The sequence below is a fragment of the Coccidioides posadasii genome, chromosome 2 (genome assembly GCF_018416015.2).
Source record: "Coccidioides posadasii str. Silveira chromosome 2, complete sequence".
NCBI lineage: Eukaryota > Fungi > Ascomycota > Eurotiomycetes > Onygenales > Onygenaceae > Coccidioides > Coccidioides posadasii.
Window position 1 is genome coordinate 4,321,263 of NC_089408.1, and position 15,581 is coordinate 4,336,843.

Consider the following 15,581-nt stretch of genomic DNA (forward strand, 5'->3'; position numbering starts at 1 on the left):
TGTAACATCTTGCTTGATTGGCATATTACAAGGGAATGCCGGATCCGTTGTGTAGGCGGTGAGAAAGCGATTTATCAGTCACCTCCCTCGCTACGGAGTATAATCACCCCCTGTCAAAAGAAATTGTGCTGAATTCCGGGCCTGTCGGGTGTAGAACATCCCTGTGTTCCCGGGAGGCTGGACGGAAGGGTACGAATGTAAACGGGATATCGAGTAATGAACCGGGAAGCCGAGTACTTGGAATATGAATGCGATAAAAAGGGACATGGCTCACTCTGGGAGTGTGACTCGCACAATTTAGAAAGAGAGAGGGGACACAGAGCTCTGTCATATCAGCAATTGCGCGGGGTTATGGAGAGTACAACACGCAAGAGTGTTAAAAAAAACCCCTGTTGGATTTCCTGGGTAGACGCATTCCTGCGTTGGGGGATTGACGCGCTCTCAGCGATATGACGAAACGATAGAATCCATCCCCTCAAGGATAAATGCCATACCCACTAGCAGAACCTATGAAGCCGTCGAGAGCTTGGTCTGCCAGCCCATCGAAGGTGTGGTCGATGAAAATTTTTCGTCTTCTCGCCTTCTCGCCTTTTCACAGCTTCACAGTAGCTATGGTACTCCTGTTTTGGCACTCCGCACAAAGCACAGAGTACTCCGTACATAAAATAGATATTTTACTGGATACCTTGGGCTGGGGCCCGTTGTGCACGAGGCCTCCGTCACGTAGTCGATCGTCCGAACGACTGGGATTCCCCTGCTACCGGAATCGCCTATAGCAAGTCCAGAGTTAATGTTGGTTCACGAGCTAAATAAGTTAAGCTTCCCCAGGCCTCGACCTGGGAAGGTTACACCTTTTGCACTCGATCGTGACTACAGATATCCCGAAAATTGAGCTTCCACTCGTCTGATTTCTCTTGTTGCCGCGGATGTTCCAGACGCCCTTTATGTCCGCTGAGTTCAGAGTTTCAAGGCTGCCGTAGTTCCGCCCTAGTTACAATGTCGATCCTGCGACTATTTCATCGCCAAACGCCAAACGCAAAACAAAAAGGCCACCAAATGGTCTTTACTCCTGAGGGTGTGATAATTGGCCGGCTGGGAGAGGCCGCGAACCTTCCCGTAAAGTTGCGTGCCCAAGGCTGCTGACCACTGACTCTGGCTGGATTGGGTGACACAGAAAGATCGTCCTGTGATAATTCCGATGAAGAAATCGTATTAATTCCGAACGCCCGTCCTTAATATCTCTTGAAGCTCTCTCGAGCTTCTCGAGGATTCCACACTTCATCTTGCAGATAAAGTCTTTTGCGATGGGTTCCGCAGTGATTCGCTTCTTGCCGCTCTTTGGCCTTGCTCTCCTCAAAGTCCCTACCAGCAGTGCGCTTTCGATTGATAAAGAAGTTATCACTGCGGACGTATGCATTATCGGAGGTGGATCGACCGGAACATACGCCGGTGTCAAACTCAAGGATGAAGGCAAAAAGGTAGCCATCGTCGAGCGCAACGATTATCTTGGCGGGCATATCGGAACGTTATACGTGGATGGCGAGCCCGTCGACTACGGCGTTCAGGGTTTCTTCAACACCGAAACAACGACGAAGTACCTAAATCGGCTCAATGTACAATATGAGCCCCTTTTACCCGCAACACTCGACAACAGATACGTTGACTTTCGAACGGGAAAGACAGCGCCGTATGATGGGAACGTTGTCAACATAACGGCGACTCTGCTGTTATATTCTGCGGTGGTTTCGAAATTCGAGGGGATCGCAGATGGAAGCTTCAACCTGCCCGACCAGGTTCCAGATGAACTCTTGATGCCTTTCGGTCAATTCGTCCAGAGGTACCACTTGGAGGGCGCCCTACCCCTGGTTTGGACATTCGCTCACGGCTCTGGCAACATGCTGACCGCTCCCACCCTATATGTGCTCCAGCTTTTCGGACAGCCGCATGTCAACGCGCTCCTGCGAGGCTACGTCCGGGCAAAACGTGGAACTGCCGAGGTTTATAAAAAGGCTGCTGAGGTCCTCGGGTCAGATGTCATCTACAACAGCCAAATCCTAAAGGTGACACGTTCTGACAGCGGGGTCACAGTTGTTGTACGTACGAAAGATGACAAGTTCAAGCAGATCCGCGCCAAGAAGCTGCTGGTCACGATGGTTCCCACTCTTCGCAATCTCGATCCCTTTGATCTCGACCAGAAAGAGGAGTCTGTCTTTCGGCAGTGGATGTGGAAGAATTACTACGTCGGCATCGTGAAGAACAGCGGCCTCCCGGAGAAGGCAAGCATCGTTGATGTGGACCCAACAAAGGCTGCTTCCCTTCCACATATGCCTTTTGTCTGGCACTTGGATTATATGGGAGTCCCCGGGTATCACGCCGTCAAGATCGTAGGAGACTCGGAGTTCACGGAGTCCGAGGCCAAGGACCTCGTCTTCGGTGGTATCAGGCGTATGGGTGCTGCAGGAACTTTTCCAATCTCAAATCCCGAGCTTGCCACTTGGAGACGTCACATCCCATTAACCCTCGCTGTTTCGAATGAAGCGGTGAAGGGCGGATTCTACAGAGATCTGTATGCATTGCAAGGCCACAAGAACACTTTCTATACGGGTCTTTCGTTTTGTTCGGATTATTCAACGTTGCTTTGGGATTTCACGAACAAAGTGCTCGAGCAGATGGACGTATGAGAGCCGGGAAGGATGAAGCGGACCGGGGCGTGGAATGCGTTTTGCGATCTCTCATTGCGTCTTTGGTTAAGTCATTGGAATTATTTCCAAAGAGTTAGGTTTGCTAGTGTGAAGTTACGTTAGTGACTCTGGAAACAGGCGAATGCATGAGCAGATATAGAAACCTGTCGATGCCCTTTTTTTTTCTAATTTCTTTTTTTATCTTTTTGGCGCGTTTCGGTCTATGCCAGCTTCTTGTTTCCTGTAATTATGGTTTTCGCTTTCTTTGAGCTAGGCATTTACATCTTTTTAAATCCTTCACCGGAACCAGACATCGCGACAACAGTACATCAAGATGTCTCCAAAAGTATGAAGATAAAGTTTCTTCCTTCAGAACGCGAGGCCTCAAACCGCGGGTCTAGCTGAGGTTGACCGGTGTGCCGGCCACCGTTCCCACCTGCCACATTCCTTCACCGGAACGTCGCGGCGATCCCATCTTCGGAGCAGGGCAATGCTCCGGAATGATGGCGTTCTAATAATTAGTTTACAATTAATCATAGTTAAACCTCAATCTGAAGATGTGTTGCGGTGGGGATTCCGGTTGTTCCGATCCGAGGCTCAACTCTTCTCCCGAAATATGCCCGCTAGAGAGTCCTATACGGACTAGATAGATTGCAAACAGATAGAGAATCATGCTTATAAAGCTGTTGATCTTACAGTGATTGTGAGGCCTGTACGGAGTATGTTTAGCTAAATGGTTCTTAGTTGGCCTCATATCGTTTTTCTCTCCTTTATTCAATATATCTTGAGCACATCACCCTATCACTTATTCATTTGGACTGTAGTACCCAGTTACAAAAGAATAAATAATCCCATGCCCTTTGCAACCACCTCTCTTGTGTCTTCTTGACGGAACATTTGGAAGTCGGCATCTAACTGCTGCTGGCGCAGCTCATAGTATTGCTCAAGGTGCTCGTTGAGCTTACGTCCGTCAATCTTCAGGCGTAAAGGGGCTAGATTACCGCCAGCTGTGTTGCTGGAAATCCGCGTCATTGTGACAGGGATGACCTGCTGCATCGTACAATTATAAAGCTAATGAAACATGTCTATATGTTCAATGCTCCTGAAGAGTGATGTTCTGATGTTTGTTTCTGTTGTTGCCTCAATCACCGCTGGATAGTGGCCCATAAACCATCAGGCAGTTAGCCCTCGCGATTTTATCTTTGGTTCCACCGGCGTCTCCTTTTTCTTTTTCTTTTTCTTTTCTTTTCTTTTCTTTTCTCCTTTTTTTTTTTTTTTTTTTTTTTTGGTTGGTTGGGGGGAGGCGCTCTGGAGGCAGCAGGACTGCATGATTGCATGTACTCACTCTGCCTCCAGCGCTACTCTAGGATGAATGCAGGATTTTGGCAAAATCCAGGTTTCCTCCTAATTATATCGTGAGGTATCTCAGCGTACAATTTTATATCAGTTGCTTGCTGAGCGTATACTGCCTACATTCGTCCTTGGTTTTCTACGATGAACACCAATAATACCACTTAATGGGCGGCGAAATGGAGTTTTAAGAGTTGGAGAAATTTGACGACAAGAAAACACAGATAACCGAGGTGACCATTTGGAGCTGCGAGACATGATCGGTGGAGTCTGTGGTGCAGTTGCGTCGAAGCAGACATGCTTTTTAACCATCCGATCGATACTGTAGTCCGGCTTGGCATGGTCACGGCCAGCCATCCGAGCTGATCCAACGAAGCAAATCGAAACCTGGTGCTTTATGCGTGGCGACCCGCCTGCCAAACCCCCATCCATGTTAACCTTAAATACTCCAACGTTTGACCAAACCCATGGCATCCAGCGACCTCCTCCGTTAGATCGCATGTCTCCGAAACCAATCTCCATCCCAGCCAGGGCTCAAATGCTGCCTTGTGATGACGGTAAATCAACGCGGGTGACCCTGGCAAAATTCTGGATCAATATAGCCGTGCGAGATGGTCTGTGTTGGCCAAAACCTGCCAACTCCCCGGCTCAAAGGGATCTTGCTCAGGTTCCAGGAAATGTGACTGTTGCTTGCGTTGGTACCCAATCAGGTCAACACTTTCCCGAGATAATGTCTGCTTTTCTCCGTCAGCTCGCTTCACTCCAAGAGATAAGGTCTCCAGAGTGAATGCCAGTGGTTTGTCCTAGGAAAACTCGTCACGTCGCAAAGATTGATCGAACGAGAGCAACGCCGGCGCATTTCCATGACTACACCTGTGCTGTACTCTGAAAGGCTTCTCAGCCCGTACTCCATCCTCTGAACGCCGTAAGCGTGTGCGGAAAAGCCTGTGTGCTTTACCATATCCCATGGTCAATCAGCTGATAAAGGGAAAAGAATAAGAGATGTGGTGAGAGGTAAAACCGGGTCGCTTTTGGGGGTACACAAGCGATGCAACGGATGACATTCGGGTCATGCTCGATGTGTTGTCAATAAGCCTCTTCTCGCCTGGGTGAACCCTTTGCCAGGATTCTGTACGGCAACTGGCCGTTTTGAAGGTCTGCTGCATCTGCGGTGGACGGCTGTTAATAGCTGCTCCGTCTGCACGCTGTTTAGTATTTATCGGTTGGAGAGTTTTTGCAAGATTTCGCTAATTCTCGGACTGCCCCACTGCCTATTTTTGGTCGATACGGGAGCCATACGGATCCCGACGCAGCGTCTCTGGTGGAGGGCCATCGAGAAACGACCGTATTTTACCTGAGACATTGCTTTGTGAGCGCGGACGTCGGCTATCCCAACTGGGTAACGCTGGACGTCGCTTTGATCGATCGCAGTCTCGACGCAGAAAAGCTCACGGCAACAGACACACCGGCAGCCATTTCCCCAGCAAAGTTTATCCTTCCAGCCGTCAGCATGGTGAGTTAAACTTCATTTTTATTGTGAGCATCGCTAAAAAAATCCTTTTAGTGTCTTGATCCCATCTTGGCATCAAAGAAAAACGTGCAGCGCTAGCTCCTGGTTACCATGGTCACCTCCCAACGGCCCACATCAGCGCTCTCTCACTTCGGCGGATTGTTCTGTGCCTATAGCCGTATTCCAACGTATGGGTTCTCGAGACAGGACGCTCGACTGTCCTGATCCTCTGACACTCTCACGCTCCAATTCGCAGTGCGAGAGCTTCAGAGCTTCACGTGGCGAGAGAATGTTTCTATTCTTGTTCTTTGGGCGGCATTGTCACTAGCTGAATACCAGGCCCTCTGTCGACTTCAACTCGGGTTGATGGCTGGGAACTTACCAATATTAAGACATTGTTCCACTTTGGCTCCAGCCTCGCCTCCCGCCTCCCGCCGCCGATGATGACATTTCCTTGCGCTATTATGGTTCCTATGGGGACCGTTTGGAAAACAGTGCAAATGTCCTCCATGAATATATATACAGAGAAAAATGCGTGTATATATATTGCTCCCCCCGTGCCCGCCTTGTTCTTCGGTTTTGTGAAAATTCATATTTTGCCTTTAGGACATTCGTTTTACCCCAAGTGACGCAAAGAGCAACTTTCGCTGGATCAGCGGTGCAGTCGTTCGTTTGACCACAAACTGTAATATATCCAGTCGCTTCTCTTTGAGGGTTGCATTTACCTCCTCCATTTCACGAAATGCGGTCTCTCCACCCAATCTTGCTGGGTGCCTTTGTGGGCGTAGCATTCGCTTTTCCGGGTCGTCACTACTACCCGAGCTCCCCGTTTCCCACGGGCGGAATCACGCATCAGCCTCCGTTATCAACAGGTGATGGTGTTGGACCCGGTCCGGGCCCTCAACCGACGCCCTCGGAGAATAATCCACCTCCTGAAGTTACTACAGCGACTGATACCATCACAAAAACAACTTTCATCCCCTGCTCAACGCCCGTTGCCTCAGGGAGAGGCACCACCTGGTACAGCACATGGCTTACAATGTCAATCTATACGACAACCACGTGCTATCCAGTCACTCAAACCCACACGCCGCCTCCGCCATCAACTACGCCTCCTTGTGAGGGAGAAAACTGCCACGTCCCGCCTCCGTCTCTATCTCTACCTCCTCAATGTCCGACCCAAGCCACTGTTACTGTGACAGTAACCAAGACGGAATGTGGAGCCGGATGCATTCCTCCCACGTCTACTCCAGAGATGCCATCGCCGTCTGGGGAACCGGGGCATCCTTCACCACCTCCCTGCCAACAGTGCTCGACCTTCACGATCACTGATATTCATAGTTCAACAATGACCATCGTGGTTCCGCCTCAGACACCTTCCGTCCATCCCACTCCATCGAAATCACCCCCACCATTCTCTCCTCCCCCTGGAACAGGAATTCCTCCACCGTCTACAACAAAATCTCAGCCGCCAACCACCGGGACAAACGTCCCTTATAAGAGATACGGCCAGCATCCAAGATACTTTTAAAGCAGCATCACTGAATTATATACATACAACAAAGTGATGTATTCAATTTACAGGAAGTTCTGCTTTGTTTTCCCATTTGCATGCTAAGCGACCGCAACTTTGCTGATTAGTTTACTCATCTTTTCATGTTTGCATTTTATCCTCTAATGTCAGCGTGCATGAGCGTCTGTCAATGTCTCTCCTTCTCTTACCCTGGTGATTTAAATTTGTTTGCATACCACAGTTTATGACCCCAACCATGCTGTCCTTAATGGCTATGGAGATATAGCCTCCTGGGAAGTCGATTACGCTCCCTTTTGAAATAATGCTGCTTCTGTGAAAGCTCGAGATGTTAGGTACTGAGTACATTAGGTAGTTTGCGGAATAAGACCGTGAAATCGAATATCTCGGAACCTAGGCCCTCCGTCCTCAGGTCTATTCGAGGACGGGCCGTCTGCTGGGTAGGCGCAATGATTTTTCTGTTCGCTCTCATCCATAAAGCTGTCAAGCCCCTCATAGAGCTCCGTTTACCAACTTTGTATAAGGGTCGCACTGGCCCCGACACTGAAAGCCATGGCAGGGAATAGAAGAGGAGACAACTCTCAATTCACAATTGACATGATTATTGCCGAGATAGAGGGTTGGAAACCCCTCTGGTGTGTGTTTCTGCCGGAATTATTCCAGTAGCTATAATGTGAACAAACGGAACTTCGGCACCAACAAGAAAATTTCACTTCACTCCCAAACAAAAATCTCGGAGCAAATCAATTCAAGTAGCGTAAACGGCCATGGTTACTTATTGAGTTGCCTTTTCATGCACTACTGGTCCAAGTATGCAGTGAAATAGCGGAGCTTCCCAACTTCGATTGTTGACGCCCACCAACCCATCTGACATCTAGGTCTGATGATTTCGATGTAGCCATCACGCCCTTAAATCCAAATCGTTCCCGGTACATAAAGTCTCTCGGGATGTGGGTGGGGCATATAAGTTTGAGGATATCATTTCACAAAAGCCCGGGCTATTTGATTGGTATGGTCTGAGACATTTTCCGCGGCACGCGCTTTGGCAGGTGTCTTTTGGTCACCCGATGGGGTTATACCTACCTTTGTTTCTTCCCCCTCCAATAAATACGAAGCACTGGAGCTGAATCAACCTCTTGTCTCGATCACTGCAAAGGGCTTTTGACCAGAGCCTCGACGTTTGGCCTAGAGCATAGATAAAAATACCCCGTATATATGCTATCTAGGTTTCGTTAATGGACTCTTCTAGCCGGTTTGGCAAACCAATCAATGGGATTGACTTTAAAAACAAGTCAGAAATACTGCGCCCCCAGCTGGCGTTGTCGAATTGTCAATTACTGAGCGTCGATGGATACGAAAGCCCCGTCTGGCCGCATCGCAACATGACAGGCAACGTCGCTTCAACAGTGGGATCGATCACGAATACTTCAAGATATGTATTGAAATTCGAGTAGCTAAAAACAAAGCCCAGGAAAGAGGCACTGGAGGCCCAAATCATAATAAAGCGTGGCAAAGTTTTTGACGGTCCAAGCCTTCGTTAAGTAATGATTGATCCGTGCCCAAAAGTTGCTTGCACTAACCTGATAGCAGTCATTTGTGACTCAAAAATCATATTGCACTGGGATATATCAATCCACCTAATGTATAAACGAGAGTAGGCAAGACGAAGGGGAAAAAAAAAATAAAAAAAAAAAAAAGATGACCTCTGTTCCCAAATCCTCATCCCACGGAGCTTTACCGAAAAAGTAAGATAGTTATCGGGGTATGCGAACCAACACATACATACACTGCAATCCATATTTCGCCCAAACGCCGTCCAACGGACTAAAAATAGGAGCGTAGACTGTCATGAAACAGATAGCCCATTTCATGATTCGAATAACCCAACCGGCTCAGTTAGGAAAGAAAGGTTAAAAAAGAAAAGAAAAAAGAAAGGAACACAAGAAATAATTGAAAGGAGAATTGGGCATAAAAAACCAGTGATCAAGAAATTAAAAAGCTCGTAAAATATATCTGCAGAAACCAATCCTTTTCCATCGCAGCAGGAAACAAAAAAGATGACATCGTAAGAGTAAATTAGGTTTATAGCAGCATTCAAATCAGAAAACATAAGCGTGAATTAGGGGTAGCATTTAACTGCTATTTGATCGCAAAATCTGCTTCACAAGGAGTGTTAGACTCAACCATTGGGGTTAAATGGGATATTACTCACCGGCTCAGGAACGCTGGTTCGATTGGTGGCGGTAAGCGCACGAGACTCGAGCGATGGACGTTGATGTTTAGCCTCTGGCGATGACGCCCCGGCAAGAGTACTTGATGAATGGTGGCCTCCAAATCTTGAATCCTTGCCTTTTTCGAACAAGGGGCTACCAAGTGTCGCGCACTTGAGAATGGTCTGCATCATCTGGTTTTGTTTCAGCGGTTTGGCCAGATACTCGTCCATTTGAGCCTGTAGACATTTCTCTCGGTCTCCCAACATGGCGTGAGCAGTTAAAGCAATAATCGGCGTGCGCTGTAGGCCGTTTTCTTTCTCCCACTCACGGATCTTGCCTGTAGCCTCAAAACCTCCCATGATAGGCATTTGAACGTCCATCAAAATAACATCATAACGATGTTGCTTGACAGCCTCAACGGCAGCTAGACCGTTACTCACGACAGTCACGCCGTGATTGCATTTTTCGAGTATTTTAACTGCAACCTTTTGGTTGACGTCGTTATCTTCGGCCAGTAAGATGTCAAAGGATCGGGTATTATCCGTTGTGAGAGGAGTGGAGCGTCCTTCAAGTGCTGGAAGCATGCCATTACCCAGATCAATAGGCCGGCACGGAGTAGTCATATATGACGTGATACCCAGGTCCAGAGCCGACTTCAAACTAACCGACACAACAGGGCATAAGAGGACAATCGGAATGTATTTGAATTCGCCAAATGTTCGGAGTGTCCGTGCCGTCTCGACGGAATCAACAATGATGACATCGTATGCATGACCAGATTCCTTTCCTGATGAATCTTGGATTTCTGGGGGAGGAACGTTAGTCTCGCTGCGAACCACAAGTGGCTCCAATCCTAGTTGTCGAAGCATACGCGTGATGCTCAGAGCATCGTCGCCTGTTTCGCCTTTATCGATGAAAAGCACATGGTGGTTCTGATACGGCAAAAGCTGTGGTAAAATCACGTCAAGAGACTGATCAGCTAAGTTCACTTTGCAAGTAAAATGGAACGTGCTGCCGTGACCGAACTCTGATGTTACCCAAACATCTCCTCCCATCAGATTTACTAATCGCTTCGAAATAGATAATCCAAGGCCAGTTCCACCAAACTTTCGGGTTGTTGATCCATCGGCTTGTTGGAATGTGTCGAAAATCATATCCAATTTATCTTCTTCAATGCCAATACCAGTATCTGAAACAGAGAATTCAAAGGCATATTCCTCGTCCTGGCAGAGTTCTCTTGTCGACTTACTAATCGTAAGTTTGACTTCTCCATGCTCTGTGAATTTGATGGCATTTCCGACCAAGTTCAAAATAATTTGTCGCAAACGGAAAGGGTCTCCAATAACGTAATCCGGAACGGAACTGTCGACCTGGTATGTGAGGTTCAGGAATTTTTCATTCGCCTTCACAGCTAGAGTCTTCAGTGCGTTGAATACGGTGCCTCGCATCGTAAATGGAATGCTCTCGATGACCATCCTGTTCGCCTCAATCTTCGAGATATCGAGAATATCGTCGATAATTGTTAATAAACTGTTGGCAAGACTGTGCACAACATTTAGCATTTCACGAGGGTATGGTTTTAGATCATCCGTATCAAGCGTCAGCTGAGTCATGCCGATAATACCATTCATTGGTGTTCGGATCTCGTGGCTCATGTTGGCCAGGAATTCTGACTTGGTTCGATTGGCCAATTCTGCAGCCTCACGAGCCTGTGTGTTTCGCTGGATACTGTCACGCAAGTTCGAAACCATCTTGTTGATCTTCCGCTTCAACTCGTCCATCTCACCGGACGCATTCACAGTGATTAATTTAGTGAAATCTCCATCGGTGGCCGCATCGGTAATTTCTCCGAAAGCGCGAACTTGAGCTGTAAGGTTGTCGGCCATGGTGTTGACGTCCTCGGTGATCTCTTTCCATCTACCGGAGATGCCTTCAACGTTGGCTTGACCACCCATCTTGCCATCCACACCAACATCACGCGCGACACGTTTGAGTTCGTGAGCAAAGTTAGCAAGCCGGTCCACCATGTTATTGATCGTATCTTTCAAGGTAAGAATTTCTCCTTGAGCATGCACTTCGATTTTCCTGCTAAGGTCACCCTTTGCAATAGCTTGGGTGACATCTGAAATGGCACGGACTTGGATTGTAAGATTCTGCGCCATGGTGTTGACATTGTCGGTCAAATCTTTCCATTTGCCTTCAACATTATCTACCTTCGCCTGACCACCCAGGATTCCGTCAATTCCAACCTCACGCGCGACCTTGCTGACTTCGAACGCGAACGTATTCAATCTATCCACCATGCTGTTGATAGTGTTTTTCAAATCTGAAAATTCTCCCTTGACATCAGAGGTCACCTTCTTCGTAAGATCTCCCCTAGCCACGGCTGTGGTAACATCGGCAATTTCTCGGACTTGAGTCGTCAAATTCATAGCCATTCCGTTGACATTTTCGGTGAGGTCCTTCCAGGTACCCTCGACATCATGAACGGTGGCTTGACCGCCAAGAACGCCATCTGTGCCGACTTCCTTCGCAATTTTCGTAACTTCTTGGGCGAACTGTTTGAGTTGATCAACCATAGAATTGATGATTGTCTTCATGGCGAGAATTTCGCCCTTGCAATTTGCCTTGACTTTTTGTGTAAGATCGCCTTTGGCCACAGCAGCTGTTACGGTTGCGATGTCGCGCACTTGGGTACTCAGATTTTCGGCCATGGCATTCACATTGACAGTCAATTCATTCCACATGCCTTGGACGCCGTCGATTTGAGCTTGTCCGCCCAAGACACCTTCAGTACCGACATCGCGAGCGACGCGAGTGACTTCTGTAGCAAAAGTGCGGAGCTGATCCACCATGGTATTGATAGTTTGTTGAAGTTCCAGAATTTCACCTTGACCCCAGCTCTTAATCTTTTGGCTGAGATCACCGTGAGCGACAGCGGTGGTAACCGTTGCAATCTCGCGCACTTGATTTGTTAGATTGGAAGCCATGAAGTTAACGTTGTCAGTCAACTCTTTCCAAATACCGTGAACACCGGTGATTTGAACCTGGCCACCAAGGATACCCTCGGTTCCTACCTCCCTCGCTACCCTTGACACTTCGCTTCCAAAGACTTGAAGTTGGTCCATCATAGTGTTGATGGTGCGCTTGAACGATGTGATTTCAGGGTCCATTTCAAGTTGGTGGATCTGGACTTTCATTGAAAGATCGCCATTAGCAACCTGAGTAATAATACCACCGATTTCTCGTAAAGCTTTCTGGAAGGCCTCATTTGCCTGTTGATGCTTCTTCAACTCGCGTTCCAAAACACGGACATCTTCATGTTCAACCTTCACCAGCGCCTGTTGTGTGCGTTCCTCCTGGTGCCGCAATTCCTCTCGCACTTGAGAAATGATATCCTTTTGAAGTTGAATCTGTTCGGCTTGTAGCTGGACTCGATTTCGCAAGTAGCTGATGTTATCTTCATAGTTGTCCTCGCTATCGCTATCTTCGTCGTTTACTTCATCACTATTATCGACGGAGGATTCGTTGTTTTGTCCGTTTTTTAGACTACGAGCGCTCATTAGGCTGGAGGTACGTCCAGATCGACGGGATGGAGGCTATAGGAGGTATGGTTAGACATGTCGGCAATAACCGCAGGGTCCAAAAACTTCAGACGAAAACAACTCATAATAACTTTTGTTCATAAAAAAACAAAGGCTGGAGGTTTAAAGGAAAAGCTGAAAGCTACATGAACGATGTTAAGCTTACCACAAAGGTTTGCATGGTGTTCACCCTCCGAACCAAGGCGGAAAGCTCTCTTTCCAGAGCAACCTTGCCTTCAGAATCCTCCCCAGGCAGTTTTACCTTCACCGAGTCGATACCATTGGTAGGCTGGGTCTGCTTGCGCCCGTTGAACGGCAAAGAAATGGATTCAGGAACATCTTTGGCCAGTCCTTGGATTATAGCGGCGGCCGCCGCGAGGGTCTCATCGCTGGAAGCCATCTTGCCTTCCTAAGAGGCAAGGTAAGTTCTACCTCCCCCCTACCGTATATGCTCGATGGATATGAAGACGAAGACGAGATAGATAGATAAATAGATAGATAGATGCGTGCGTGCGTGCAACACCAACTGCGCTAAAGGAGTGGAATGGACATGGGTGGCAGGACGCAGGTCAGAAAACGGGAGTCCAAACTCTGGGTTAAAAGAAGGATGAGGATCTTAGGATTTTGGAGAGTATGCGAGGAAAGCGATATTGAAAGTGAATTTTGGACAGTGAGAGAGTCTGGGGAAGAGAGAGAAGATGTCGAGAACGGTATTGCTTCGTCTGGGGATGCGGAGGAGGCTGCACTCGCTCAGGTTCAAGAGGGCGGATGAGGTGCAACGAGGTGGGCGGTTGTAAAATATCGGCTCTGTAAGGAGTTTGTATCGCCCAAAAGGCCGTAACTGAGGACACAGCGCTAAACCTTACATGGGCTAGCTTGGAGTCCTGGACCCACCCGATCCGCCTGAGCTTTGCTTGCGGGCTCTCCAGGAGAAAGGAACCGCCGCGCCCTGGGGGGTTCAGGCCAGCGTGCTCGGTAAGGCAGAGACGATGCGAGGGGTTGTGCTATTATTCCGTCATTATCCTTATAAAAAAGCAGCCATTCGATATGCCCAGAGTGGCGACCCTGCGAATGTGATATCACCTGCAGGCCAGTCGGGTGTCTGTTTTTGGCGAAGATCGGTGGTAAGTAACTAAATTAAGGTTAGGTAGGGTTTCCGACAAAATTACCGAACACCATTCTGTTGTCGGATCACCCTGCGCAGAACCCTGTACGCCCAGCGAAACCCGTATTGTTGGTTACCGCCGGATACGGGTTATGTAAGTACGGGCCTAACCAGACGTGGCCAAGCGTCATCGGCCATGCACTGACCACTTATTTTTATCTGAATCTGCATCCTAAGGTAGGTAGCCGGAGGTTGGACTGGAGGCTCTGCTCTGGTCGTCAATGAAGGATATCCTAGGTCTCTTTCCTATTACTGCCCGAGGTTACCGTGGGGGTTTGTGACTGGGTCTTTACATGTCTCTGCCCTGTCGCACTGGGCACCACAAGATAACTTCTGTGACAGCGCATCCTGTCGCCCAATGCTGAGTGCCTTGCAAGCCCTGCCGGGACGCTAGAGGCAACTCAGATGCATCGCACCCTACTTTCACCCGTGAAAATCTTGGAAAATGTAGGACTGGGAATTCCATACCGCTTTCCTTTAATTTGTTGGAGACTTCTTTGAGCAGAAAATCTGCTTTGCGTGCGCTGTCTACAGCGGGATAGGTTTCGCGCTGCCGTGCATCCATTAAATGTGTGGCCGGCTATTGACCCCCAAGTTCAAGATCATTGGCAGGAATTAAAATCCACCTCATCATCAGACCACACAAAAGCAGGTTGTGCGTGGACGGAAAGGCATGCTATTAGTATGAACCCCGCGGTAAGCTAGGACTTGGGCCACATTTAACATGCCATTCCCAGCCCTGCCAGATGGCGCCTTTAGCCCCGAGTCCTCAACCACTGGTAGTGTTAATCGCTTCTAAATCTACCGAGTCCAAGTCCTAAATTACGGGCCTCAAACATCATCGTAACTGATCACCATGAATCTAGGAAAGGCCTATGGAGTGTCATCCAACTTTTCCCTGATACATCCAGGCTATCCCGACATTGTTTTTCAATTTTGATGCAACGGTTTATATCCTATCGTACTATACCGCCCGTGAATTAGGTCTTAGGATCCTAAAAGTGCAAGCACAAAAAGCGTGGTGATTGCGACTATGTGCCAACGGTGGCCATCAGCGCCCATCGCTGATGTTTGATCAACTTCCACATCATCCTTGATCCAACGGCAATGATATCAAGACCAAATTAAGGCCGCGACAGAACCGCACTAGCTATCGGATACGCAGGTGAGATATTATCAAGAGTTTGGAAGGAATAGGATCCTGCGTGATCGGGCGTTGTAAATTGGGCGTTTCAAATAGTAGTGAAGAGGCATATTCAGATTCAATCTGCCGCAGTGAGTGGGATTGAGTATGTACAAGAGCCTCTTATACAGATCAATCCGGAGACATTCAGTTAATGAGCCAACGCAGGCAGTGATGCACTAAATTTTTGGGGAAAGGAGCTCAGCCAGCAACATGATACTCTCTATTTCCAATATCTTTCACATTGGGTCTCTCTTTACGGAGTACCTGGAGCTTCTCTTCCAAATAGGGCTGCCAATCTCATCCCTAGCTATCTTTTATAATATTATCAGCATACAATCATCTCGTAGCTTCAACTATTAGC

At 48.1% G+C, this 15,581-nt stretch overlaps 5 protein-coding genes across 6 annotated transcripts; 3 read left to right on the forward strand and 2 right to left on the reverse strand.

Moving 5' to 3' along the window:
* Positions 1 to 1,161: 1,161 nt before the first annotated feature.
* D8B26_003849 (uncharacterized protein) lies at positions 1,162 to 2,958 on the forward strand. The gene has a single exon (XM_003071684.2). The coding sequence runs from the start codon at positions 1,305 to 1,307 to the stop codon at positions 2,679 to 2,681; it is 1,377 nt and encodes a 458-aa protein (XP_003071730.2). The 5' UTR covers positions 1,162 to 1,304; the 3' UTR covers positions 2,682 to 2,958.
* Positions 2,959 to 3,512: 554 nt separating this feature from the next.
* D8B26_003850 (uncharacterized protein) lies at positions 3,513 to 3,713 on the reverse strand (the record flags this gene model as incomplete). The annotated part of the gene is made up of 1 exon (XM_066124284.1): positions 3,513 to 3,713. The coding sequence occupies one exon, from the start codon at positions 3,711 to 3,713 to the stop codon at positions 3,513 to 3,515; it is 201 nt and encodes a 66-aa protein (XP_065980364.1).
* Positions 3,714 to 4,428: 715 nt separating this feature from the next.
* D8B26_003851 (uncharacterized protein) lies at positions 4,429 to 4,818 on the forward strand (the record flags this gene model as incomplete). The annotated part of the gene is made up of 1 exon (XM_066124285.1): positions 4,429 to 4,818. One exon carries the CDS (start codon positions 4,429 to 4,431, stop codon positions 4,816 to 4,818), a length of 390 nt encoding a protein of 129 aa, XP_065980365.1.
* Positions 4,819 to 5,735: 917 nt separating this feature from the next.
* On the forward strand, positions 5,736 to 7,464 carry D8B26_003852 (uncharacterized protein). Its single transcript, XM_003071683.2, has one exon. It carries the CDS (start codon positions 6,284 to 6,286, stop codon positions 7,070 to 7,072), a length of 789 nt encoding a protein of 262 aa, XP_003071729.2. The 5' UTR covers positions 5,736 to 6,283; the 3' UTR covers positions 7,073 to 7,464.
* A 1,070-nt stretch (positions 7,465 to 8,534) lies between these two features.
* Positions 8,535 to 13,774, reverse strand: NIK1_1 (histidine kinase osmosensor). Of its 2 annotated transcripts, XM_066124286.1 has the most exons (3): positions 13,036 to 13,586; positions 9,285 to 12,884; positions 8,535 to 9,231 (listed from the first exon to the last, which is right to left on the reverse strand). In XM_066124286.1, the coding sequence occupies exons 1-3, from the start codon at positions 13,267 to 13,269 to the stop codon at positions 9,205 to 9,207; spliced, it is 3,861 nt and encodes a 1,286-aa protein (XP_065980366.1). In that variant the 5' UTR covers positions 13,270 to 13,586; the 3' UTR covers positions 8,535 to 9,204. The 2 variants fall into 2 exon arrangements, with proteins under 2 accessions (XP_065980366.1, XP_065980367.1); XM_066124287.1 differs by having other exon boundaries at positions 8,535 to 12,884; positions 13,036 to 13,774.
* Positions 13,775 to 15,581: the final 1,807 nt, after the last annotated feature.